The sequence below is a fragment of the Haemaphysalis longicornis genome, unplaced genomic scaffold, assembly GCF_048455015.1.
Source record: "Haemaphysalis longicornis isolate Haplotype H1 unplaced genomic scaffold, Haemaphysalis longicornis Haplotype H1 scaffold_3, whole genome shotgun sequence".
In the NCBI taxonomy this organism is placed as follows: domain Eukaryota; kingdom Metazoa; phylum Arthropoda; class Arachnida; order Ixodida; family Ixodidae; genus Haemaphysalis; species Haemaphysalis longicornis.
In genome coordinates this window covers 176,945,187-176,972,047 of record NW_027526335.1, presented here as the reverse complement: position 1 = coordinate 176,972,047, position 26,861 = coordinate 176,945,187, and the positions used below count along the sequence as shown (strand labels likewise).

Sequence of the window (26,861 nt, the reverse complement as noted above, 5' to 3'; positions counted from 1 at the left end):
GAGAGACCTGCACGTCTTCCCCACTGGTTGCTCACGAAATAACTCAACTAGCATTAAAATTTACAACCCTGGAGAATATATTAAAGTCAATTGACAAAACTACAAAAGAAAACAAAGCGCGCACGAAGTATTAGTGGGCGCCTAAATTTTAAATATTTTTCAAACAAAATCGCCCCAATTGAAGTGCAATTGTTTACTCGAAGCAACTTCGCTAACACAGAAAGGCTCCGGTTTTACAAAATCTTGGAGAACATTTTAGCTCCTTTCTGTTTTTCACCCGATGAAGGGTGGCATTGTGCGCAAATATTTTTGCTTTCACGTAGCAAGCTTCCCGCCGTATGGCTTAAATATGTTATACAACTTTGGACAGCCCTTACCTAGAATGAGATGTTTTATATTCGCATTGAGTTATGGAAGGTTGTTATAATACATCCGGTTTACACAACTACAGTAAAAACTCGTTAATTCGAACTCCGTTCATTTGAACTTAGTTAATTCGAACTGGCGCACTGGTCCCGGCACAGCCATGTATATTTCAATGAAAAAAAAATGTCCGATAATTCAAATTCGTGGGTATCCAGAACGATTCATTCGAACCTGGATCCCACTGCTCCTCGCAGAAGTCAGCCCAGAGTGGTTACAGTGTGTTTGAAATCCTAACCAAACTGAATTTACCAGGTGCAAAACAACGAAACCAAAAAACACAGCATGGCGGATGCGCTACGGTGCTTCGACAGCTTATTTCGCTTCCGCAACGGGCGCCGCTCCGCTGGCGCCAGCGCTCCGGCGCATGCCGTTGCAGGATTTCTTTTGTCGCTGTTGCTGTTGCTGGTCTAGACCTGCGATCACGTGGAATGCGAAGCTAGCGTGTTGTAGCGCCTAATTTGCGATGACGAGTCCAGAGGTGGCTTCTTATCGCTATGCTCGCCCAGTGTGGCGCAATGTCCATTCATGCAAGCGCCCACCCGCTAATTCGAACTGTCCAAATACGAACAATGTTATGGCCCCCGTCGAGTTTGAAAGAACGAGCTTTTACTGTAGTTGAAGTGTGAGTGGAGCGATGAGTATTGCTGAAATTCTGAAATTCAGTTACACTGCATAGTCACATTAAAGGAGTTGAAGGATGCACTGGTAAGGTCTCATTATAAACAAATTTCCTATCCCACAGGAACGTATTGCTCTTCGGCAAAGTAATTCGCTTAATCTAGTATCCGCAGGTTTTCAATGTCCGCCCCTCAGTAATGTGATGTACCATACAGTGGTCTAAAGTAACCATGTCACCTTGCAGAAAATAAAGTGACCACTTCTGTGCGCGGCGACATAGACGCTCTACAAAAAAGCTCTCACTGCTAATAAAAAAACCAATTCCGTGAGCATGCATGCTCACTTCCTCACGCTAATGACATGGCTGCAGATAAATCATAACGGCGATGAGTGTTGACATTATTCGTTGCCTTCCGTATGGGAAAACATGCTTTTTAAGTAAGAGCAAAAACATTTATCTCGTAAAGGTACCAAGCCCTAAGCAAGGCTTTCAAGCTATGTACATCGCGAATAGACGGTCTTTCGCGTATTTATTGTTCAGAAGGTAAGCACGTTCATGTGTTTTATCAACGCTGGGAAGCGTTTAGCGTGTGCATGTTTCCGGCTGTACAAGTGAAATGCTATTTTACTGTACCTACTGCCTGCAGCTAAATTGTTTACGTAAACTATTTACATTACTGTTATCACCTAGCTTTTACTTACCTGTAATCTATAATTTTAGGTTCCGTGTTCCAGCGAGGAAAAAATCCACCAAGGTTCCCTTCTATGGCATCTTCCTCGGTGCCGAAGTCCAGAGTCGTGAGTAACTTCTCTTTGCGTGTGCGCGTCGTAATGTTGGTTCTACTTATTTCTAATTATATCGCATTGTTTAAACTCGAACAAATCACTAATAACGATTTTAACAACACTGTTCCCACGCCATTTTGTAGTCTGGAGCATGTTATCATATTTCGGGGAAAGCTGCACCATATGTAATTTACTTGAACGCAAAAACAATACATCAAAATATTCGTGACCATTCAGTAGCTGCCGTGAGACGATGAAGTTTAGGTTTAGACATAAACGTATAAAAAAAACCATTGGCTTTGCTTATCAAACTGTAAGAGGTGCTGTTTGACATGCTGGGTATCGTAGAATCTGGCTCAGCAATCCAGATCATCGTGCCAAGGTACTTTATGATCGAGCCATTATATGTTACACAATTAATTCGAAACAGGTGCCAGTTGTTGGCAAAGACTCTCTTCTAAATATCATCGCGCGTTAGCTTATTGAGTCAACGCTACCCAAACTTCTTCGGGGCCTCCAACGCTCAGTTCCCTTTTCATAAAACTGCATAAATGCCCCTATGCCAAGCCTAGCGTTCTCTACGCTGACCGGCCACGGAGCGACCCGGCACCAGCTCACCCCCGCCACGGGGCGCCCGGTGGCTGCATTGCTGCTGCCTGTGTCCATGAATCGACGCAGGCTGCGCCACAGAGTTGGTCGTTGCCTGTCCGCATGTAAAAGCCATTGCAAATACGAAAAACGAGATGATGATGCGTTGAAAAATGGTGTTTGAAGTGTGATTAGCGCTTGTAGTAAAGGCGACGATTGAATATCTGCACAAATTCCCTGAATCTGAGAAACCAAGGTTGGCCGCAATTCGCTGGGTGAAACTCCTTTATAAAACTTGTTGCGCGCGCGAGAGATTGATAAAAACCACTTATTTGGAACTCTGGTTTTAGGGTGGGGAGTGGCGGTGGGTCCAAGAGCCTCCGAAACATCGAGCGCCCGGCAGGTGACCAGTTCTTGGTGGTTGCGGTCCGAGCCTGTCGCAAGCGAATGTGTCGCATTTGTTTCCCTCAGGCTGCGGTATTGTACTCAAAGATTTTGTGCGTCTTCCATTCCCTATAAGACGTGCTAGCCCGTATATGAGCGGCGATGAAATAAGCTCTTCTGCCCGAGCGGTAACTTCAGCGCCGGCTCTTCTAGATGTGACATCACCTACCAGCCAGTCTTGAAAGGCAGCCAGGGTTTTGCTAATGCCCTCGGCCAGTGGTCGTTTCGTTAGGCTACAAAAGGTGGTTTGCGTGTGTTTACAGATCGAGTAAACGTCGTTTTATTCCAGCGTGAATAAAACTGCAAGGTAATGCCCCCGACATTTTTTTTTTCAAATGTTTATGAGCAGCTCTTTAAGGAGCTGATAGCTGCCAGAATTTCCATTAGAGAACGTGTAATGCGTCTGCTCCGCTCCTTTTTACTAGATGATTTATCAAACTCTTTAAACAAAATGATGTCTTCAGCCCAATCGGGACACAGCAATATCCCTCGGTTGAATGTCCGATTGGTTGCTGTCGAAATGTACTTCCAGGTATTTTTGGTCAGCCACCAGGTGCAGAACCACCTCGTTCACGTCGACCATTCGTCGCCTACATTCTATGCCCCTTGGCCTCGCTTTCTGGAGTAATCGGCGTCAAGCGCTGACGAGCCGTGGGAATGTTGCTCGGAGTCCGAGATTACAGGGCTGAGCCATCAAGCCATTAACGACCATGGCCAGTCAATCTCCGGCACTGCAGTCGCTGTTTCTGATTGCCAGATGGAATGCCCCAGGGAGTGTTATTGAGCTCATACCACCTTGACCCAGCGCTAAGCATCTGCAAAGCTCCGTCCGTGGCACTCGTCTGTAGGTTGATTTGCGTCTTTATTGTGGGTGTTCTCAAACGGCCGCACCGCACCTGCTTGAGTTTGCACATCGGTGGCTTATTTCCGAAATCAGCATACACCGCTGTTCCTTTCCTGTTCGCTCCTTCAAGCGTCTGTGTTTTTACTCAGTGACACCGCCTGGTGGTGGGGCAATGAGGAGGCATTCAGGTGGCTGCATGACCTTCGAAATCAACACGGGGGTTGAGAAATTAGGTATGGGGAAACTCTATACGGAGCGTACAATAGCTCCACTGGCCACTGTACTGGTTGTACAAGTTTTAAGGTATGCATTTGATTTGGGCGCGTCTGGGTGTGTCGCCTTGGCGGCAGCGATGCGTCAATAATAAAGAGTGGGCCTTGAAGGTGGTCCCTCGTATTTGGAATGCGTTCAAAGTGGCAAAGAAGGGTTTTGTATGCACTGAGCGCAATATGGGCGCATTGTTTGAGTGGCAGATAAGACACCTTTGAGACACATAAGACAGCATGTTTAGGGGTTCTAAGATCGGTTCTCGTATGGGTTGTCTGTTAACGTTCGGTCGAGTAGTGTGAGCGCAGACATTAGAAATACCATTGTGTTGCGTGACCATTTGTGCATGCACCTATGATTACTAGTTTTTGTGGAGCGTCAGTGGCCCAAAGTGAGTAATTTGAGTTTCCAGTTCCTCCCTATGTGTGAGGAAGAATATAAAACTCTGGGGAAACAGGATACAGGTAAACCAGGGGGTAACGACTGATTCGTAGAGTGCATAATAAGAGCAGTTATTAGCCTGCCAAAATAATACACAAGAAACAATTCTGGTGTACAATCAGTATTGCAAATGTTGTTGCAAATTTGCTGTGGTTGTTGTAGACGAAAGGAGCTGAATGCGTATGTGCACCTGCCGTGCGTTATTACTCACCTATAACTCTCAATCTACTTTTTTTAAGCTGGTTTGGAGCATTGGTCGCAGCATACTGGTTTAGCGATTGGTTATCACAGGCAGCAGGCGCGCATGCTTGTTCAGCTCCTGGGAGTGCATAGGAGTGTACGGAATTCCTATGCGTTTCCGCAACAGTTTTTCTCCTTTTATGATGCCTTGGCTGCTACCTTTGAGCAGGTATATGCGGTATATGTATGGAGTGTCATAAATTTGTGGTGCAGACGGTGCAGTGAAGAATGACATCGTTGCAAACGTCCGCGGGAAAACACGCCTGCTGCGGAAAACAGACGACGGCAAGCTGTATTACAACAACTCTGATAAAGTGGACGAAAGCTTCAAGTACATAAAGAAGGCCTGTGGGGGCAACTACTACAGAGATCACATGCCCGCCATTGGTAAGTTTCTCTTTTTTTGTGCATTAGGCAGCCTGTGCAGAATTTCTCAATTAGCACAGCGACACATTTATCCCGTTTGCCTAAATTTTTCTGTCGGCAGCTTGGAGTGCGAGAAAGTGTTGCATGTTTTGTGTATGTGTTATATTGATACGCCCACCCTGTGAGGCGGCAAAGTCATCGTGCTGCTAACCACGTCTTCACCGGATCGATCCAGGCTGCGACGGGCGTTTTTCGGACGCCGGCTAAACGCAAAACCGCCGCTGTGCCAATATTTCTTTGTACGCTATGAATTTTCATCTTTGCCGACAGGTCTGCGAGAAGTAGGTAATTGCAGGTTACGTTTACTAAAACAGCATTCGCTTAATATTTTGTCTTAATGTTTTTAGTCCACTATTTATAAAAAACGATAATAAGCTGCCCCACCTCTCTGCCACCCTGGTGCGGACACTTATGAGCGTGGTCACACATTGTTTCTATGGTGTTCTCTTAAATGCCCTGAGAAAAGTTGCAGGGAACAGTAAGTCGCGTTTGTTTTGAGGGACACACCATAAAATCACAATTTGTTTAATTTGCATCCCCTACGAATACAGCACTTATTTTTCTTCATTAGAAGCGTATTTGTTTTGAATACCTGTCACAGTGCGCTGTCTTCGTCGTGTGTAGCACTTCTTTTTAATATTATTAGCGCTGCGACCATCTTCCCAGTTCTTCACCAAACACCGATGGGTTATTTATCTAAACGTCTTACTTTTTCTCCTTTTTTATAATGCCGACTGCCTTTCTGAACAAGGTGTGTTATGGCCCAGCTCGGAAGCATTACGCATGTACGCATACTACAACAGGTGAAACCGGTACGTTTGCCCATATCCCTGTTTCCCTTCTCGCCTAGGTTAACACATTTAAAAAAAGATAAAAATTATTGAGTATCATGCTATTGCAAAAGTTTAAAGCTTTGAAGACTTATTTTAAATATATAACTTTTGTGGTATTCTGTGGGGTATCGCCACAAGTTTAGGTCTCCTGTTTTTTATTTTTGGAATGACTTATGCACTGCCACTTTCCTATAAACTGTCATATCTTCGGCTATTCAATCTATATTGCTTCATTAGAAACTTTGAGTATTAGGACCATCTGTTGAGTGCCCACTGTTGCCTGCAACTTTTGTCAAGCGATTTCAGAGCACACCCGAGAAACTATGTGTGATCCTGCTCATAAGCGTGCGCACCAGGGCGGCAGAGAGGCGTGGAAGCTGATCAACTAATGGGGATCGTCCAGACTGCCGACTATACCTCCACTTACTGGCCTCTAACGGCATAGTGGACGGTTACGCCGTTGCGGGTTTTTACGACAATTGGTGCCGAGGGCCTCTGATGTCAAAATCAAATTCAAATTTCAAATTCAAATTTATTTTTTCTCTCAACATAATACAATGTCGATGGTCTCCCTGGCAAGAAAGCTGTTGCTACAAGCTTGACGGGGCCAGGGAACCAAATTGGCAGCTCAGTGACGACTGTTGAAAGTACAACGCGATTATAACGGGGGATACAGTATGACAGTAGCTTTGAGAAGGCCAATAAACATAACAAAAATAAAAAAAATAAAAAAATAAAATAAAATACTTGTATAACGAGCTTGAACGCATTGGTTCGGCGTCACATAATCATGTACAGGTAAAAGAACAGATCAGGCAACTCAGACGATTCACGGATATTTACACTGTCAACTTCCCACCTCTACTCTTAACTTCTCAGCTGTTAACTGTTAACACCTCAACTGGTAACTGGTAATTTTTTACCTCTACCGCCGGAAAGCTAGCGACCACATTCCCACCGTGAGCAAGCCATGTCGGAGCTTCATTTTATTTTTTGCATCCGTTTCAGAAGCTCAATTTCCTTCGCCTCCGACCAGTCCTTCCAACGAAAGCTGTTTTTGCACTATATCTGCTGAATGCAAGAAACGTCAGAAGTGCTGTATTTAAAATTTTTGTACACCGAAAAATTGGGCAAATATAGTTTACTTGGTGAGGGGCTGTCAGTGACCGTCATTAACAGGTACCTGTACAAGAAAAAACACTATTCCTTTTTGATGGTACCGCGTACGAAGACGCGTAAAAAGCCATGTAAAGTACTGTGGCAGTTTAGAAAGTTCTGAAATTATCAAGTTTAAGTAAAAACAAATATATATATATGATGAAACCCAAATATCATTGTATTTCTTAAATTACGTCTTATAAAAGGATGATGTATTGCGGTAAACCATGCACACGCCTAGAACCGCACTTGTTTACTAACTTTGAAGTAAGAGGCATAAGGTAAAGTTATGCTCCCGCTCTACGTTTAAAAGATCAGGACGCATGGGTTTGCGGAAAATAAGTTGTTTAGATACGGACAGAACCTCTGTAAACAGATATGATCGTGCATGGACAGAAATGTCTTCGGTTTACAATCGCTGCGGCTGGTATATTGTGACGCCCTTAAGGAGAACGTTTTTGCACTCCTGTTCGACTCGTGTGGTAATTCTAGCTTGCCCTTGGTAGGCACTTGGATTTAATTTTCTGTACATGGCCAAAAATGTCTGAAATTTGTATTTGAAATTACTACTAGGGTAGAAATGTGCCAAGCAGCTATGTGATTAGTCAACCTTTGCTCGTCTGATTGCATGGGAATAAACGATTGACTCCTCAGGGAAGACTTTTTTTTTGTGATTGGGTTTCTGTGGGCATCATATTTTACTAATAAAACTTTTAACGAAACTCTAGCATAAAGCCACTCAATATATACACGATTGAATTCTCGAAGAAGGTGCTTGGCAGCGGTTCAAATTTACACCTTGGAATGTTTTGGGAATATTGCTAATAACACCTTCAGTATTGGCCAGCATTTTGTTTTCGAGATTACATTTAGGTTCTCATACCGCACTTGTTATAATGAGTACTCTTAAAACTGTGCTGCCTCGAACTGTTTCATACTTTTCCTACGTTGACGATATCCAAGTTAGTTTTAAATCCTGTAATCTGTCTATATGTGAACGTCAAACCCAATTAAGTGTGAACAGGCTGGTTACACGAGCTGAAAAAACGGTTTTAAGTTTAACGGTGATAAAAGTGCTGTTATTGTCTTTTCTAGGATACGCGGTGTTTAATCTCTTCCTGGTATCACGTTAGGAGGTCAGCCCATACCGGTGAAAAAGGAACACAGGTTGCTCGGTATTTTGCTCGACCATTAGCTCACATTCATACCGCACATTATATTACTAAAAGTAAAATGCCTGAAAACGATGAACATTTTAAAGGTACTATCTGATCAGTGCTTGGGAACGGATACAGAATGTCTGCTGGCACTTCTTAATTGTGTTGTTAGGTAAAGAATAGAATACACCTGCATTGTATACCAGTCTGCAACCAAAACACCACTCAAAATGTTCGACCCAGTATACAACTTGTGGCTTCACTTCGCCACATGGGAATATCGAACAAGTCCAATTTCATCCCTTCATGTCGAATAAAATCAGTGTTCTCTAGGGTACCGGCGTGCATACACTGCTCTGATGTAGGCCGCAAAGATCACATCTCTGAAGGAACACCGTCTGAATACCATAATGAAAAATAACAGAAGTGATCATCTCTTTGAAAACCGACACTCGATAGCTCCAACTTTTACTCTGGCATCTGTTTACTCTGTTTTCTCTGGCATCTGGTACATGTGTTTGACTTGGTCGCTCCGTGGGACACTTTCCCAATTCACTGTGACATGTTCTTTAGAGAAATACAGAATAAAAATGTACCAAACGTAGTCATGACTGAGCATTTTATGTTCCTCTGTGACAAATACAAGGCAGCTGAATTTGACACCAATGCTTCAAAAAGTTCCACAGCAGTATCCTGCGCTGCAAATGGCCCCATGTCTAATATGTCCAAAACAATGAACAGGAACTTAAGTATATTCACTGCAGAGTCGTAGGGAATTCTACTGGCTTTGAACCACATTCGTCAAAACAAAATTAAGAACTCAGTTATATACACATCTCTGACTGTCGTGTTAAATATTTCATCTCAGAAGGTCAGTATAATCTCTACTTTATTGTGTTTTAGGAGCTCTCTACTCGGCTTATGACCTGAAACTCGTTGTCATAGTCTGCTGGGGTCCTGGCCAGTCCGGTATTGCTCAAAATGAAGCTGCTGGCCGTAGTGCTGCAGCTGCCGCCCTTCGAAGCAGCAAAGACATAAACGAGATCCCGTGTCAAGATCTGAAACCTTTTGTAATAAGGAATCTGCGAGACAACTGGCAGCAAGAATGGGGCAGATAAGTAGAGAATGAACTACATGTCGTTAAACCCAAAATAGAAAAGCCCCCTGCTGAAAAATATGAAAGATTTGCAGAGGTAGCATTATGCAGATTGAGAATAGGCCACACACACATCACACACTCGTACCTTTATAACAGACGCAAACAAGCCGCAGTGTCAAAGGTGTGGGGGGCAGCTCTCAGTTCTTCATATGCCTATTGAATGCGAGATGTACAACATAGAGAGAAAACGTCACTTTCATAAAATGTACACTCATTGAATACCGTTGCACCCTTCATTATTTTTATCAGATAGTCCCATGTTTTCTTAAAGAGGAGTTCTTAATTACCTTGCCAATGTTGACTTTTTAGGTACATATCATACTCGCCATGCTCTCACTTGGCCTCATGTTCGGTCACAATACAATGGCGGTATCATGGGGTTTTTAACACCTTGAATTCCAACATTTTTTACTTCTAATTATGGCCCTATACACCAACTTTCATAGTTTATTTTTTGTAGTGAATTTTTTACACATTCTATTTTAATATCCCCATCATATCATCCCACCATTGTCATGGCGCTCTTTGTCCTGGTGCGCCTTGCGCCATAACACCCTAAATAATCACCATCCTTCATACACTGCCCTTCATTCCTTATTGAAAACCTTCGTTCAGTTTGGACTTATACGAACTGCTCAGAAATGTTGATACCTCGGCAAAGTTAGCGCGGCTCACTCACTCACTCACAATTTTTTTTTAGAATCACCACTTACTCAAGCTCAGACTCAATGCCGAGCAGCACATCTGTGCTCACTCAAACGCAAGCTCACATTGAGCGCTAAACTCGGAACTCACTTGGTCTCAAAATTCAAAATGTACTCTGAACTCAAAATGCACTCAACTCAAAATGCATTTAAAACTCAAAATGCATTTAAAACTCAAAATGCACTCAAAACTCAAAATGTAATAAACTCAAAATGTACTGAAAACTCAAAATGAAATCAGAACTCAAATGGCCTCACAACTCTCTCGTGCTATGAATTTAGTAGGGCTCAGATGGACTCTGATTTTATTACCATTCAGCGTTTTGAAATTCACGCGTGGTAATAATACTTAGGGTGCAAATTCGTAAGCTCAAACTCTTGCCATCGGCACGACATGAGACCGTAGCTGCTGTGAGGGCGGGAACAATTTTCGTTACAGATTTAATACAGCTATACCTGCTGCCCATGTTGACTAGCACTGGTTGCAAGCAATTGTACTTATATATTGGATACCAAACTCTTCATGTAGGCTCCGTGTTCGTGTTTATGACAGAGGCGGTCCAGACTCGATGGTGTGCTGAGTCCCTAGGTCGAAACAAGCAAGATTGGGCGAGGGGCCGTGCGCTCACTGCTCCGTTTATTTTACGTCGAAGCTGTTTAGGGGTTATGGTTCCGTGTATTTCGTGCATCCTGAAAAAACGCCTTGTGTCAAAGCGAAATATACCCGCGAATCTTTGAAGCGCGAGACGTTCATGGATATGCCTTTGTTTTTTTTAATGCGTAGCATTCTTTGGCGAGTACCCACCTCCGCCTTCCCCCGCCAGGATCGTGTAACGCCCTGCATTTCCACAAAAATGCAGATATCACGGAAGGTCAACCTGTAATAATTATAAAAGCGTAAATCTAGACAATTGATCAAACAAATGTTAAAAAGCTATAAAAGAAAAAAGAAAAAATATCGAAAATGGCGAACCGTGTAACACGGGAGTCATAAATAGTCCCAGATTAGGTTAAAATTCCGAGAGATGTGGCGCTAAAGAACGTGGGGTATCAAAGTGAGGGTCTCGAGGAGGCAAATCACGTGGGACAAACAGAAAAGTGCCTCGTTGCTTGCTGAGGCACTTGTATTCGTTTTTTTTAGCATTTGCTAGGTGGGATGAGCTCTCGTAGCTCGGAAAAGCACCACGCCATCGTTGTAAGCAATCACCGCCACCGTACCCAGCTGTTAACTTCCAGCATGCACGCGTGTGCGTGTGCGTGTGCGCGTGCGCGTGCGCGTGTGTGTGTGTGTGTGCGTGTGCGTGTGCGTGTGTGTGTGCGTGTGCGTGTGTGTGTGCGTGTGTGTGTGTTTCATTGTGTTTGACATGTAGTCGTTGAACTGCAGAGTCTATTTAATTCTTTTCCTTTAAATCGTTATCATGTGCCAGTTTTGATATCTTGCGCTGATTTCTTAATGTAATAAAATCAGTTCGAGCGCATACACAAACTGCGCTTGCTTATTTTTCTGAAGTATTTTCCTTCTGTCGCAATGTCTGTTTATTGCCAATTGGCCAATTCTGGATTCAAGGGCACTTTGGTACACTGTGGGAGGAAACTTATAGACACGAAACGCGGCGGCAAGGCTTATTCATAAACAAATGTAAAATTCGCCTTTCAGATGAGGTCTGATGCCCCCTGTTACCTATGGTAGTCCACAATTTGCACGACACATATGTGTCGAAGGATTTGCTTGTTTGTTGGGAAACGGGGAAATGGAGTTAGTAATGTTTGAATGGCAGTTATTAGCAGAGAGTTTTTGAGTCTGGTGATTTAGGTTCGAGAGCTTGGCATGCCTTTTGTTTTTACCCCATGACATCCTGGCTCGATGATTCAGCAATTAGACGCCAATATCTTTATTCCTATATACCGCATTGATAAACATCTCTGGACAAGCCTTCGCATGTATATAGACAACAGCCTTTCGGGTTGGCAAGGAATTTTGGGTAAACCCGACAAAGCAAATAAAGTTACCTTTTGCTATAACCTCATAACTATAACCAGAAAGCCTTTTTATATCTGTCCCACGTGATCCCCCTCGACGGGACCTTTAATTTGATACCCCAAACACCCTAACAGGATCATATTTCTTGTTTCACTGACGTGTTGCTGTATTATATATCTAGTTTTTGTACAATTTCTCTTGTTATTTTTTGTTTATCTGCTGTTTTTGCCCCCCTTACCCAATGCCCCCGGGCTTATAAGGTATTTTGAATAAATAAATAAATAAATAAATAAATATGGAATTCATACTAGTCAAACTAACCATGACTCTCATGACTGTAACCAGTACGCATTATGTAAATGTCCGACGTGATTCCTCCTACTGAAACCTTGAATTTGACACCCCACATGGTTTAGCAGCCTCACCTTGAATTTAACCCAATCTATGAATCATAACGAGTATCTCATGATTACAACCACGAAGCCTTTTTTTTTGTACCACGTAATTACCCTCGTCACGACCGTAAATTTGATGCCCTACACGCCCTAGCGGGGTCACTTAGAATTTTGATGATTGATTGTGGGGTTTAACGCGCCGACGCAACGCACGCGATGAGGCGCGCCGTAGTGGAGGGCTCCGGGTTAATTTTGACCACCTGGGGATCTTTATCGTGCGCCGAAATCTCGTACACACGGGCGTTTTTGCTTTTCGCCTCCATCAGAAAAGCGGCCGCCGCGGCCGGGAATCGAACCCGCGACCTCGTGCTCAGCAGCGCAACGCCTTAGCCACTGAGCCACCGCGGCGGTTCACTTAGAATTTTAACCAATATAAGACTCGCCATGACTATCTCATGGTTATAACCAGGAAGGATTTTTGTATTGCTCCCACGTGATTACCCTCATCAAGACCATTAATTTGATACCCATCACATCCTAGCGGAATCAATTTGAATGTTAAACCAATTATTGACTAACCATGACTATCTCAACATATACCCATACCGCATTTTTGTCCCACGTGATTTTCCTAATCGGAACCTTCAATTTGATGCCCCGCACACCCGGTGGCGTCATTGTAAAATTTAACCTTATGTATGACCAAACTTGAGTATATCATGATAAAAATCAGGACGCACGTGATTACCCTCATCGAAACCTTTAGTTTGATACGCTATACGCCATAGCATCATGAACTTGAAGTCTAACCGAATCTATGATTAACCATGACTAGGTCATGATATAACCATAACTCATTTTTGTCCAGAATGATTCCCCACATCGAGACCTCGAATTTGATTCCCCACATGCCCTCGCAGCGTCATTTTGAATTGTAACCCAATCTATCACTCATTATGACTACCTGATGACTACGATCAGGAAGCATTTTTTTCTTTACCAGGCGTGATTCCGTTAGTCGGGACGTTTCATCGGATACCTTACACTCGTTTGCGTCATCAGTTTGTCTTTTAACCCAATTTATTGCCGTCATTATTCTCTCTAAAGGGGCGTCGCCCAGTCCATTCAGCTAATTCATTTGAAACAGCAGAAGGGACAGCCCCCGCCCCTTTTCCCCCGGCTCTCACCTCTTCCTTTGTGACCCCTAGTATATCAAGCCGTTAACAGTAGCAGGCGAAGAACCAGCAAGCAAGCGCCGCAGTGTGCTTTGCCACCACCCTTTCCCACCCTCTTAGGGGATTCATGAGGAAGAAAAGTTAAGACAACTCTTTTTTATGACCTCACCAGTCAATTATCACTCACACGCACAGCCGTGAAAACTTCGTATACAGCAAGTGCTTATTGTCATGAAAATTCAACAAGAAACTAAAAAAAATCAGACACCCACTACCTCCGCACCGATCATGCGGATCGCGAATGGTGCCGTACCCGCAGGTAACCTGAATTCCGAGCCCACAGCGACGCATGAAACTTAACAGCCAACCATAGCTGCCTGCTAGGCTACTCATATATGTTCAAACTCAAAATGAATTCAAAACTCATATGTACTCAGAACTCAAAATGTACTCACCACTCAAAATGGACTCAAACTCAAAATGGAGTACACTCAAAATGTACTCGGAACTAAAAATGGAGTACACTCAAAATGTACTCAGAACTCAAAATGTACTCAAACTCAAAATGCACTTAGTACTCAAAATGTACCCAAACTCAAAATGTACTCAGAACTGAGAATGGACTCAGAATTCTCTAGGACTCAGGCGTACTCAAACTCAATCGGACTCAAACTCAGTCGGGCTCATTCGGCTCAAACTCACTCAAGCTTAAACTCACCATGCCGCACTAGCATCGCGCTCACTCAAACTCACGCGTGAGTTTGAGTCCAAATGAGTCTGAGTAAGTGGACTCATGAGTGAGTTCGCAGACCTCTGGAAATGTCTCCCTGCCCGTTTTTAGTGGGATTGGGGAACAGATATCGTGTAAGTATCCCTGCCTAATTATCGCTGTAGTATCCGCCAAGGTGGCTCAGTGGCTAAGGTGTTGTATTGCTGAGCCCAACAACGCAGGTTTGATCGCAGCAACTGTCCATGGCTGCTTTTCTGATGGCGGCGGACAGGAATAAATCCTATGTGTCGAGAGTTTGGCGCATGCTAGCATGCTCCAGGTGGTAAAAAACAATTACGGAGGCCTCCACCACGGTCCCGGGTGTATCCTTGGAGCGCAAAACCCGAAACCGAAATAAACAAATGGCTGCAAGTTGACAACGGAAGAAGCCACCACCTACCGCCGTCTTCAAACCAACACCTACCACACGGCACCCACTTCCACGCCATCCACCCCACCTCCTACTCCACCACCTGCAAGTACTTTCCCCAACCCTGCACACTCTGCCATAGGATTTGGGCGTGCTCCTACACACCCCTCCCCCTATTACCTCCCCTAACCATGAGCAGTGGGAAGGCATGCTAGCCAGCAGGGACCCAAGCGATCAGCTTCGGCTTGTTGAAAGGGCCTGCCTGGCAGCGACCGCCCAGGGACTTTTGGACTGGGAAGACCACCCATTGCCACTACTCCAGAAATATTTAAATGAAGTTTATTCCCCCTCCTCCTCCTTCTACACTGTGTGGATGATGCGGAGGGTGCGGAGTACGCGGACTCGAAATGACATCCAAGTTGAGCCCCGAGTGATATCGGATTTGCGACCCGGCCGTCATTTGATTTGAGCCGTGAGTTGCACCTTGAATATTCCCTAAATGAAACTGCAACTCACGGCTGAAATCGAATTTGGCTTGATTTTCGCTTGATGGCAATGTGCGCACGGGTGGAAGCGGATGGCCTTTGGAGGTCCTAAGGTAATCCGCACCGTTACAGGCGAGGGAGTAAGCAGTTTGACTTTCGGCTACTAACTCACGGTCGTAGCCCAATGGGTAAGACAACTGACACTAACTCTGTCTGGTCTACCAGACACAGGCTCGAATCCTGCTGGTGCCTGTGTGATTTTTTGCGATTGCAACTGCGATGCGCACGAGCGCGGACGGACATTGTGCGGTCCTAAGGTACTCCGCACCTAATACGTACTGTCGGAGTAATTCCAGTTGGGTGGCCGAATCGATTCCTGCTCCAATTAGGGTCACTCAGGCTTTTTCGAAAAGAGAGATAGGCGTATTTCTTTTGCGCATCCGTCCCAGCATAGTGTTTGAATAAACCAGGACTAGAAGAGTAGCCTCCCAACGCTTGTGTGAATCTTGAGGTAGAAGACAAAATACGTCGCGAAAGGTTAAGCATACACATACGGGAGAAGTTCATTCGGATGCCACGACAAGCACATGAGATTTTCTGTACTCGTTTTTACACACTTTAAATTTCATTGGCGATTCACTAACAAACTGGTGTGGGCAAGAACAATTGTCACTGATATATTCATTGTGATTGCTCACTGACGGCGGATTAAGCACGGTATTATTTTTTTGCTTGCTGCGAAGTAACGATGTTCTATAAATGAGAACTCGTCCGTCTGATGTAGTTTTTGACTGCGTCAAAAATACAAATGGAACAGTTTTTGCTATCTGAATAGGAAGAAGCATTCCAGAGTAAACATATAATGAACGTTATGTTTATTTTGATGCAGCTTCCCCCGGACACGATCCCAAGGACCTGGAGTTATTTCGAAAGAACTGGGTAAGAAAATATATAGTATGTTGACAGGAGCTGTTTGCACGCGCCTGTCCTTTAGGCAGAGCCGATAATCACACTTTTAGTAATATTTCCATTTTTCCCCAAAACTCGTAATCTGCGAACCCACGTTGGTTATGTATGACTGTTGTGAGGTACGCAGTACTGCTCTGGACCTACTATATTAGGGAAAATAAAGGTCGAACTATTTCCGTTAATATTGAGAGCCCGAACAGCCACATTCTTTATCTGAGGCGTCGGTACCAGTTACATTACATGTTTTAACTCACATCCCTCATTGCTTACTGAAAAAAGGCTTTCGGGGCAGATTACAGTACTATTCATGAAAAGCTGTGCCGAAGTTTCTGATGTAATGCACAAGCTATTCCAGCTGAACTGAGTGCCGGAGAACTAGTCGGGGCACGGTCGTCGGCGTCGGATCATGTCGCGGTGGTTCGGGCTGTCTGGTCTCGGTGGATGATATGAAGGGGACATGGGCCTTGGGAATGGTCACGTCCAAGACTAACCAGGGCTAGGGCGAGCCGGCGCGTACCAAGCACTTTCACGAAAACGCTTCAGAAGCCTTGGGGGATGAAGCTGGAGGGCAGAGTCGACGCTCTTTCAGCTGTGGAGTGAAGTAATAGTGCAGGGAAGGCGGCTGAGGATGTTCTTGTGCAGCGTTTGAGAGATGTCACCTCGTTCGGCCTACTCAGATGCTTTGGTACACTCTATCCGCAGCTTGTTATCAATATTGTAAATGCAGTTTACCGCCCCGCATTCGCCTCTTGGCAACATTTTCTTTCAGTACGCGACACGGAATTAAAAGGCTTTCGCATACATGACTAGGGCCACTCCAAGAATGCAAACCGATAAATCATGATATCGCTCGTATAGGTATAGCGGCTTGTGTACATGGCTTCACCTATAACGTGAAAAAATTCCGTCCAAGCAAGGTGTTTTCGTTGCGTTTGCTGCAACGCGCCCCATCAAAGAGTCCAAATGAGCTGATGAGCATTTCACAAATTGAAAAAGCCAGAAATGCGAAACAAACATCACGCAATGTCCACAGACGGCCACAGTAAAGTCATATCTAACATCCCATAATTAGGAAGTGTCTAATAGAATAACGCGGCAGGTGGATAAATGACATTCCCAAGGACTCTACCAATCACTCAAAACCATTTGAATGCCAACCTCATTGCAGTGGGCGTGACGGGACAGGCACCGCAGCCTCGACGAAATTGACGTTCTTCTAAAGAAACACAGTTTCACTCATGTGAAATGTGGGAACCGCTGCTAGCGACAATGAAGGCGAGAAGTGCGTTAATACAGGTTTCATCACAGCAGCAGACGAAGAAAACTGCGCGCTTCGGGATTATTCTCCTGAATGATGTCGCAGCGGAGTAATGTCGCCGTATTCTTTCAGTTGCGGAATTTCGTACCGTATAGATGGGTGCCAGTATCTTCATGTGCTAGCCACCATTGTGTCCCTGTTTCATTACCACGATCATTTTTTCCTATTTGCGCCCGAACTTGAGTTTTAGCAAAATTATTTGGAAGTGCCTGCGGGCTGATGAATAAAAAAACATTAAGGCGTGCGACGGGGACCGTCGTCGTTAGCGTCAACGCTAATGGTGCCAAAATAGCCCCTGCTCTAGAGAATAAAAAATAGTTATCTCCCTGTGGGATTTGGATGCTGATCTCCAGAACAGCAATCAAATGCGAAACAACTGTTCCAGCTCGACTCCCTTCTAGAGGGGGAACAAGAATAAGCCTGGCTTGGGCTGCGTGAAAAATTAATGTGACGGTACGTGACTAAAATAAAAACGGGAAAGCACTGCATGGCAGGAAACTGCCATGTCAGTATCCGACCGTGCTTGTCCTCAGCTTACATGTGCGTTGCGGCTTGGTATCGTGTCCGCCTCGTTTTGACGGGACATTTAAGGGCGGCATTGCTTTCTGCACGGCAGGCATTGCCACATCAGGTGTGCGTCATTGTGTGGGGCCATTTTAATGCTTAGACGTCCTGTCAGGGCTACTCTGAGGTGTTACGCAGCAGGAGCACTGTGGGCACTGTTTGTGGGTACGCAGTTTTGTTGTCAGAGGGTTTTCATTAATTCTACATGAAGCAAATCTAATCACAAAGCGTGCACCTTTTAAGATCATTTACTTAGCCTCGCGGCCCTTAAACAGGCTACGTCGGCAGAGCTCGGGTGCGTGAGAATCGGCCGATGGGGCTACTGGAAACGAGAGAAACGCACGCGCCTTTGGCTGGTGAATGAAATATATTCGTTGATGACGCGTCGGGCGCCTCCGGATCGCAGGCCTGCGTTTTTTAAAACCTCAAAGAAATTCCCCTGCGAGGGCACCCACGCTAGGCGCGACGAGGTTGTCCGGAGTGTGCTTTATTTGTCGCTGTTCGTACGGGACAGCGTGGTGCAATATATATATATATATATATATATATATATATATATATATATATATATATATATATATAAGACAGAAATAAGGGTTGGCAGTCAAGAAAACCTCGGAAACAAAGGGGAGGATGTGGTAGGTAATTGAAACAGATAAAGAATTTGGAAAGAAACAAAGAAAGTAGAGAAAAAATGCCCGCCGGGTGGGATCCGAACCCACGACCTCCAGAATACCGGTCTGGTGCGATCCAGACCGGTATTCTGGAGGTCGTGGGTTCGGATCCCACCCGGCGGGCATTTTTTCTCTACTTTCTTTGTTTCTTTCCAAATTCTTTATCTGTTTCAATTACCTACCACATCCTCCCCTTTGTTTCCGAGGTTTTCTTGACTGCCAACCCTTATTTCTGTCTTATTTCAACGAGCCCCTCATTTCCTATATATATATATATATATATATATATATATATATATATATATATACAGGGTGTTTCAGCGAACACTGCCAAAAATTCTTAAAAATAGGCTCTTCGAGAAAAAAAGAAACCCTCTTCAGAAGGAGATTGGTAGCTGCGGCGGACGCCAGATAGTATCAAGGGTGTGCACATTAGTTAGGTGGGTAATTAAACTCTACTAATTAACTTCTTAATTAGCAGAGTTTGGTGGTTATTGTCAATGGTGATTTTGTAGCCCCGGGGAAGACGATTTCATATCAGGTTTTAAAACAACAAAAAAGTCGGTGTTTAAAGCCCTGTAGCACGAGGAAACCTGCGTTTGTTTTGCGTTCAAAAACGAAACTCGCCGCTCGATGAGCGCTGGAAGTGCTGAGCGAACGCAACGTCCGCTGGTGACGTTTTTCAATAGATTTGGCGGCCAATTCGAAATGTAAGTGCAATTTTCCCTAGCTAGGGAGCCTCGATGCGAGGCATAGGCAGCAGTGCATCATGCGCAACTTTTGCTTACTCACTGGGCGGAAGCCAAAGTCTAGTAATCGCCAACTACGTAGCTGCGGATTTTGAAATGCTGTTAGGAGCCAACCTGGGGCTCCGCCAGTGCACTTACCTCCGGAAGCAGCCTTTAATTACCATTTACAATGCACTAGCTTTGTTCAAAGAATAAAGGCACACTTTTGTGCCAGTGCAGAGCTTGTTTTGCGGCGCCGGTATTGCGGAATGCAACACTCGAGTTATTTTTACGTGGTATCGGCTTGACGGCTAAAATCGTAGCTGACAACTTTTTGGAATTGCAGCGCGACATTGTTTTGTACCAGCTTCCGTTCCATTTGTTGTAAGAAGTGCTGACATAGGATTAGTAAATCCTGACCTCATACTTTTTTTAGCTGTTTTGAGTCATGTAACAAATATCAATGAACAAAAATGGTTTATTTCAATGTTTCATTTGGTTGTAGGCCTATTTGGGCGCTCCACAACAGTAATATTTTGGACGACTGCACAGAATATTTTACATGATGTGCTCAAATTGTTTTCCGTCCATTGCAATGCACAGACGAAGGCGCTCTTTCATGGAGTTCATAGTGGATAAAATCATCTGTCTTGGAATGTTGTCGATGGAGCTCCTCACACGTTGCTTCATATCCTCGAGGTTGGCCGGCTCAGTCTTGAAAACCTCATTTTTAACATATCCCCAGAGGAAGAAGTCCAAAGGTGACAAATCGGGTGACCTAGGCGGCCATGGTGTGGTTCCACCACGCCCAATCCACTGGTTGGGAAAGGACTCATCGACGAATTTACGAGCCAGTGAGGAAAAATGCGGCGGGGCTCCGTCGTGCTGGAACCACATTTTTTTCAGCGCAGCCAGTGGCAACTCTGAGGCAAACTCGGAGACGACGCCCTTTAAGACGCACTCTGTGTACTTCTTTCCGGTAAGGTTTCCGTCAATGAAGTAAGGACCAACAATACAGCCGTTATAAATACCACACCATACGTTTACTGACCACCTTACCTGGTGCTTATGCTCACGGAGCCAGTGGGGGTTCTGATCAGACCAATAATGTGCGTTGTGCAAATTGACATTCGAATTCCTACAAAATTGGGCCTCGTCAGTCCAAAGCACTCTGTTGAGGAATTCCCGATCTTCGTCGCATTGAATAAGGCACCAGTTGCAAAAATCAAGCCGTTTTTGAATGTCGCTTGGTCTGAGCTCTTGGTGAAGACACACATGATATGGGTGGTAGCTGTGTCTTGAAAGTGACCTCCAAACTGAAGCTGGGCTCGCTCCATCTGCACTGGCAATTTCCCTGACGCTTGCTTCCGGCCTGACAGCGACGTATGCCAGCACATCGATGTCAAAATCTTCGGTTGCACTGGCTGGCCGCTTCCTTCTCTGAGCATGGACTGATCCAGTGGTTCTAAACCGATTAAATATCGATACAAATGTGGCGCGAGCTGGCACACGACGGCCAGGATGTTGGGCAGCATACAGCATCGATGCCAGTTGCGCGTCCTTTTGCGCGCTCACATAAGCCAGTAAAATGTCCACTTTCTCGGCAACGGAGTACTGGAGTTGAGCTGGCGCAGCCATTTTCACAATAATAACGCGGTGGCTTTGAAACCTTGATCCTCAAATGGAAGAGGTGACACCAGTGGTACGGTCTTGGCTATGTCGCACGCACACTGCGTAAAGAGGCATTTTAAAGCGAAAAGCCGCAAGCACTACGCAAGGCCGCAAGCTATAGCCGCGAAATCCCTCCTGGCTCAGCAAACAAGCCTTTCCTTTATCTGAGGCGCTTTCTAACACGCAGCGATTATAAACTAGCAGCAGATAAAGCTAACGAAAAAATGAACGGATGGTGACGTTTCGCACTTTGCACGTCTGGTAGCCACTTAAGATGTGGTCAAGACAATAAAAAAATAAAAGCAAAACTCTCGGCAACGTCCACTAGGGCTGCCGAAACGGGCGACCATGTAGTGGGCGATGGCCTTTGTTTTTTGCGCCTACCAACGAAAGAAAAGATAACGCTGAAAAAATACAGGAGGCGATGGCGTTGATATCAGCTGGTTCCCTAGCGTGGGGAATCACCAGCCCCTTCTTGAATTGGGCGACACAGTCACAGCAACATGTCATCAGCGGATGTTGCGTTTGCACTACACTTCCGGCGCACCATGTGCGCTGAGTTTCGGTTTCATGGGGGAAAAATGCTCGATTTTTTGCGGGCTGCAGGGCTTTACAGTGCCTTTTTCTTTGCTTTGAAAACTGATCGGTTATCGTCGTTTCCGTGGCTACAAACTCGCCATTGGCAATAACGGCCAAACTTCACTAATTAAAAAGTTAATTAGACAATTTTAGTTAATTAACTATGTAATTCGCATGTTTCTTATAACTGCTGACGTCCGCTGAACCTGATAGCTTGTTCCTTAAGAGAATTCCTATTTTTCTTGAAAAGCCTACCTTCAGGAATTTTTGAAAGTGTTCACTGAAACACCCTGTATATATATATCTATCTATATATATATATATATATATATAATATGTGTGTGTGTGTGTGTGTGTGACAGAAATAAGAGTTGGCAGTCAAGAAACCCTCGGAAACAAAGGGGGGGGAGGATGTGGTAGGTCATAAAGAATTTGGAAAGAAAGTGCAGAAAAAATGCCCGCCAGGTGGGATCCGAACAAACGACCTCCACAGGTTCGGCAATGACGACTGCAACCTTGCTATGTGTCCTTCCCGAGTCCCGTATCTTTCTGTTCTGCTACATGCACTACCAGGGCTCTGGCTCCAGCAGTTCAGATATGTCAATTTCTAACCCCGACCACCGAACACGTCTTACGTGGCGGCCGCTGGAAAAAAGACGTTCTATGTCTGCCGCGCGGAAACAGCTGAATAGCACTGGCAATGACGACTGCAACCTTGATATGTGTCGTTACCGAGTCCCTCGTCCCGTATCCTTCTGTTCTGCTGCGTGCATTACGAGGGCTCTGGCTCCAGCAGTTCGGATATGCCAATTGCTAACCCCGACCTCCGACCACGTCTTACGTGGCGGCCGCTGGGAAAAAAGACGTTCTACGTCTCCCGTGGTGGTCGAGTGGCGGCGTTAGTTGACCATCCTCAGAGCACTTGTAAATATGAACCCCCGCGGTAAAGTCCAGAGAGGAGCCTCTGCGGGATAGCATAATTGGTCAGTGCACCACACGCGTTATGCGGAGATTTGGGTTCGACTGCCGCTCCCGGAAAAAACGGCGGATATTTTCTCCACCTATATTTTCGCCTATATATCACTGTATCAAAGAAACAAGACAAACACACGTCATTGGGCACTATTTAATATTTCGGAAACAGCAGAATAGCACTGGCAATGACGACTGCAACCTTGATATGTGTCCTTACCGAGTCCCTCGTCCCGTATCCTTCTGTTCTGCTGCGTGCATTACCAGAGCTCTGGCTCCAGCAGTTCGGATATGCCAATTGCTAACCCCGACCTGCGACTGCGTCTTACGTGGCGGCCGCTGGGAAAAAAGACGTTCTACGTCTCCCGGGGTGGTCAAGGGCTGGCGCTAGTTGGCCGTCCTCAGAGCACTTTTAAATATAAACGCCCGCGGTAAAGTCGAGAGAGGAGCCGCTGCGGTATAGTATAATTGGTCAGTGCACCGCACGCGTCATGCGGAGATGTGGGATCGACTCGCGCTCCAGGAAAAAACAGCGGATTTTTTCTCCACAGATATTTTCGCTTATTTATCACTGTATTAACGAAACATGACAAACACACGTCATTCGGCACTATTAACTATTTCCGAAACAGCCGAGTAGCACTGGCAATGACGACTGAAACCTTGATATATATATATATAGTATAAGTAAAAAGGCGGATACACAGCAAGAACAATAACAAACAAGGTTTACTTACGTAGCGGCAACGGGACTTGCCTTCATCAGAGCAAAGTTACATGATTTTGCTATATATATATATATATATATATATATATATATATATATATATGTGTGTGTGTGTGTGTGTGTGTGTGTGTGTGTGTGTGTGTGAAGCCCTGACGAAGGAGTTTCTAACTCCGAAACTGTTAACTGTTGGCAACAAAAACGGGAAACGTGTCAGTCGACTTCTTTCAATATATATATATATATATATATATATATATATATATATATATATATATATATATATATATATATATATATATATATATATATAGCGAATCAGAAAATGGGAAATGAGGGGCTCTTTGAAAATAGAACAGAAAATAAGGGTTGGCAGTCAAGAAAACCTCCGAAAGCAAAGGGGAGTTTGTGGTGGGTCATAGAAAAAGAATTTTTTTAGTCGAAAAGAAAGTGGTGAAAAAATGCCCGCCGGGTGGGATCCGAACCCACGACCTCCAGAATACCGGTCTGGTGCGACAACCACTACGCTATCGGCGGGGCTGTTTCCCCAGCACTTTCTCGGGTATTTATGTTAAGGTATTTTTTGTTTCCTGCACTTGGGGGTGGTAGCTCGGGGGTGGTAGGTCGTGGGTTCGGATTCCACCCGGCGGGCATTTTTTCGCCCCTTTTACTTCGACTCATAAAATTCTTCACCTCTTTCTATAACCCACCACCACCTCCCCTTTGCTTTCCGAGGTGTTCTTGACTGCCAACCCTTATTTTCGGTCTAATATATGTATGTAGATATATGTATATATATATATATATATATATATATATATATATATATATATATATATATATATATATATATATATATATATATATATATATATATATATATATATATATATATATATATATATATATATATATATGTATGTATGTATGTATGTATATGTATATATATGTATGTATGTATGTATATGTATATATATATGGTAAGAAGAGACAGAGACACACAAGACAGAAATTAAAAATAACAATAAAAGTTTACTGACGTTTCAGGAAGACGCCTTTCAGCGATGGCTGAGAGGTACAGCACTTTGCTCGTATGCGGGAGGTGCCGGGTTTGCATCCGCCTACCGCCGGGCATATAGCTTTACATATGGCGGGGCCCCAGGCCATCCTGCCTCGTTGCCACATTGCCGAGGATGAATGTGCCTGGCGGCATGTCCTTCCACACACACACAGAGAGAGAGAGAGAGAGAGAGAGAGAGAGAGAGAGAGAGAGAGAGAGAGAGATATATAGAAGGCTTGTTATTAGCGGAAGCCGAGATGCTTGCCGGAATTTCGACACCGACATGATACTCGGCGGGGGAAGAAGGAAAGGGGGAAAGAAAATACCCTATAGATTACAGGGCAGAAGAAAGATGAAGAAAGAGAAGAAATAAAAGAGAGAAATTACAAAAAATCCCGCCATCTGCACGAAGTGAATGATGAGAGGGGCGAAGCTACAATGCTTACCGGTAAAACCGTGAAAAAGTCGCCCACACATCATATAAAGATTCGACACCTCAAGCTTTCCATCACTCCGTTGACAAGCCCGTCGACGATGTCGATGTTTGTGGTGATTATGCAGGGGTTGTTTGGGACGATGACCTCTTCGACCAATCTTTGGTTGGTCAATCCCTAGGGGGATCCTGCCACAATCATCATCATTCCGCCGTGTATGGCAGCAACGAGGGACGGGACAGGGCCCAAGCAAGAGTATCGAGCTCGCAGGCGACAAACGACAACCTCTTCTTACCCTGCTCCTTGTTGGGTAGCAACGAACGGGTTGAACGTTTTGACTGGTTCGGCCCATCTTTGGTTGGCCAATCCCTAGGGGGATCCTGCCACAGTCATCATTAATGTGCCGTGTAAGGCCGGGACAGAGCCCGAGAAATAGGAGCTTCGCCCCTAAAAGATAACGTTCAGTTCGTATCAGTAGTGAGATAGAAAAGTCTTTTTTGTACTCTAAATCACTGTAATGACGCCAATCCTGTCCAGATAGGCGAACAACGCCACCAGCACTTTGCGTTGAGCTCGTGGGGATGACCATGGACCAAGGAGTGCTTTCAAGTTAATTGGTCCAGGGCTGAGGCGCTCCAATTCGTGCACGAGAGTGCAAGTTGCTTTGATATATACAGAGCATTCCCAGAGCAAATGTTCCAAGGTTTCCACCGATCCGCAGTTGTTGCAGTAAGAGTTTTTGGTGATACCAAGCCGAAAAAGGTATGACTTCGTGAGTGCTGCGTTGAGACGAAGTCGGTGGTATAGAGTCTTTCTTCGGCGCAGAAGTATCTCTGGAATTGTCATCTTGATTTGAGGTCGATGTAGCGCAAGAAGGCCTGGTGATGCTCTGGAAGGGGCCAGAAGCGGTTGCGTTCCACGAAAACGAGCGCCTTCCTTCGCCATAGTTGTGGCATCACGCTTAGTGAAAAAAAGTTTCCTCAAATTGCGCATTTCCAGGCCCCTGCGAGCAGCTTCATCCACCTTCTCATTTCCTAGATCACCACAGTGACCGTGAAGTCACTGAAATGGTATACGGTGTCCAGCGTCGGTGGCAAGTTGGTGCAGGTATGTGATGCTACGAGAGGTATGTTCATGAATGGTTAAACGTGTACATCTCGTCTCGTGTACATCACGTGCACGTCTCGAAACCCTGCGTTGCAGGGTTTCGAGAGCAGCCTTCGAGTCCGGAAACAGTCCATTGCTTTGGCCGCTGGCGTAAAATATAGCGCATAGCTTCCTTGATGGCGTCAAGCACGGCGGTCATAGATGATGTCGCACGCTTGAGGCGAAAGGAGAACGTGTGGCCAGTTGAGAAAATCAATATTCAGGAGGAACTGTTCTCAGATGTGCAGGAGCCATCTGTGAAGATCTGGTTTGCGTCAAAGTACAGCCAGCTGATATGGTAAAGTGTCAATTGGCGGAGTCCACTTTGAGGCATGCACTTTTTGAGTCAATTCCGCGGATGCTGCATTTGATGTGTAGGGGCAAAAGGTTCCAGGGTGGAAAATTAGATGGTATTGCTTTTGGTGCCTGGGACGGAACGTAAAAATTTAATGTCCGAATTGCTTGCCCGAAACTCGAATGACCATTTTCAGCCACGCGTATTTTAGCGCATGGTGTTTGGCGTGCAGCCGAAGGCGCAGATGGATTCGCACTGTTTCCTGGAGTCGAATCACGTTCAACGGCAGACAGCCAGCTTTAGCGATCGTAACTAAGCACGACAGCCTTTTCGGGAGGCCGAGGCAGATGCGGAGGCAGTTGTTTCTGGCCGCACCTAGCTGCTGTCTGCTTGTGGGTGGAAGCTTCTGAAGGACAGGGAGGCTGTAAGGCAGTAAACCGTCGACATAGGCTTTACAGAGT

General features: G+C 45.0%; 1 protein-coding gene across 5 annotated transcripts in view; it reads left to right on the top strand.

Annotated features, from left to right (window-relative positions):
- Positions 1-26,861, top strand: part of LOC144175821 (uncharacterized) — a 227,813-nt gene that overhangs the window by 49,875 nt on the left and 151,077 nt on the right. For 3 of the 5 annotated variants that reach the window (XM_077704830.1, XM_077704827.1, XM_077704826.1), the window contains exons 2-4: positions 1,766-1,842; positions 4,868-5,041; positions 16,156-16,205. In XM_077704830.1, the coding sequence (XP_077560956.1) occupies positions 1,766-1,842; positions 4,868-5,041; positions 16,156-16,205 (301 nt within the window). Of the gene's footprint in view, positions 1-1,765; positions 1,843-4,867; positions 5,042-16,155; positions 16,206-26,861 lie in introns of those variants that run through there. The other 2 variants (XM_077704828.1, XM_077704829.1) reach the window with 2 other exon arrangements.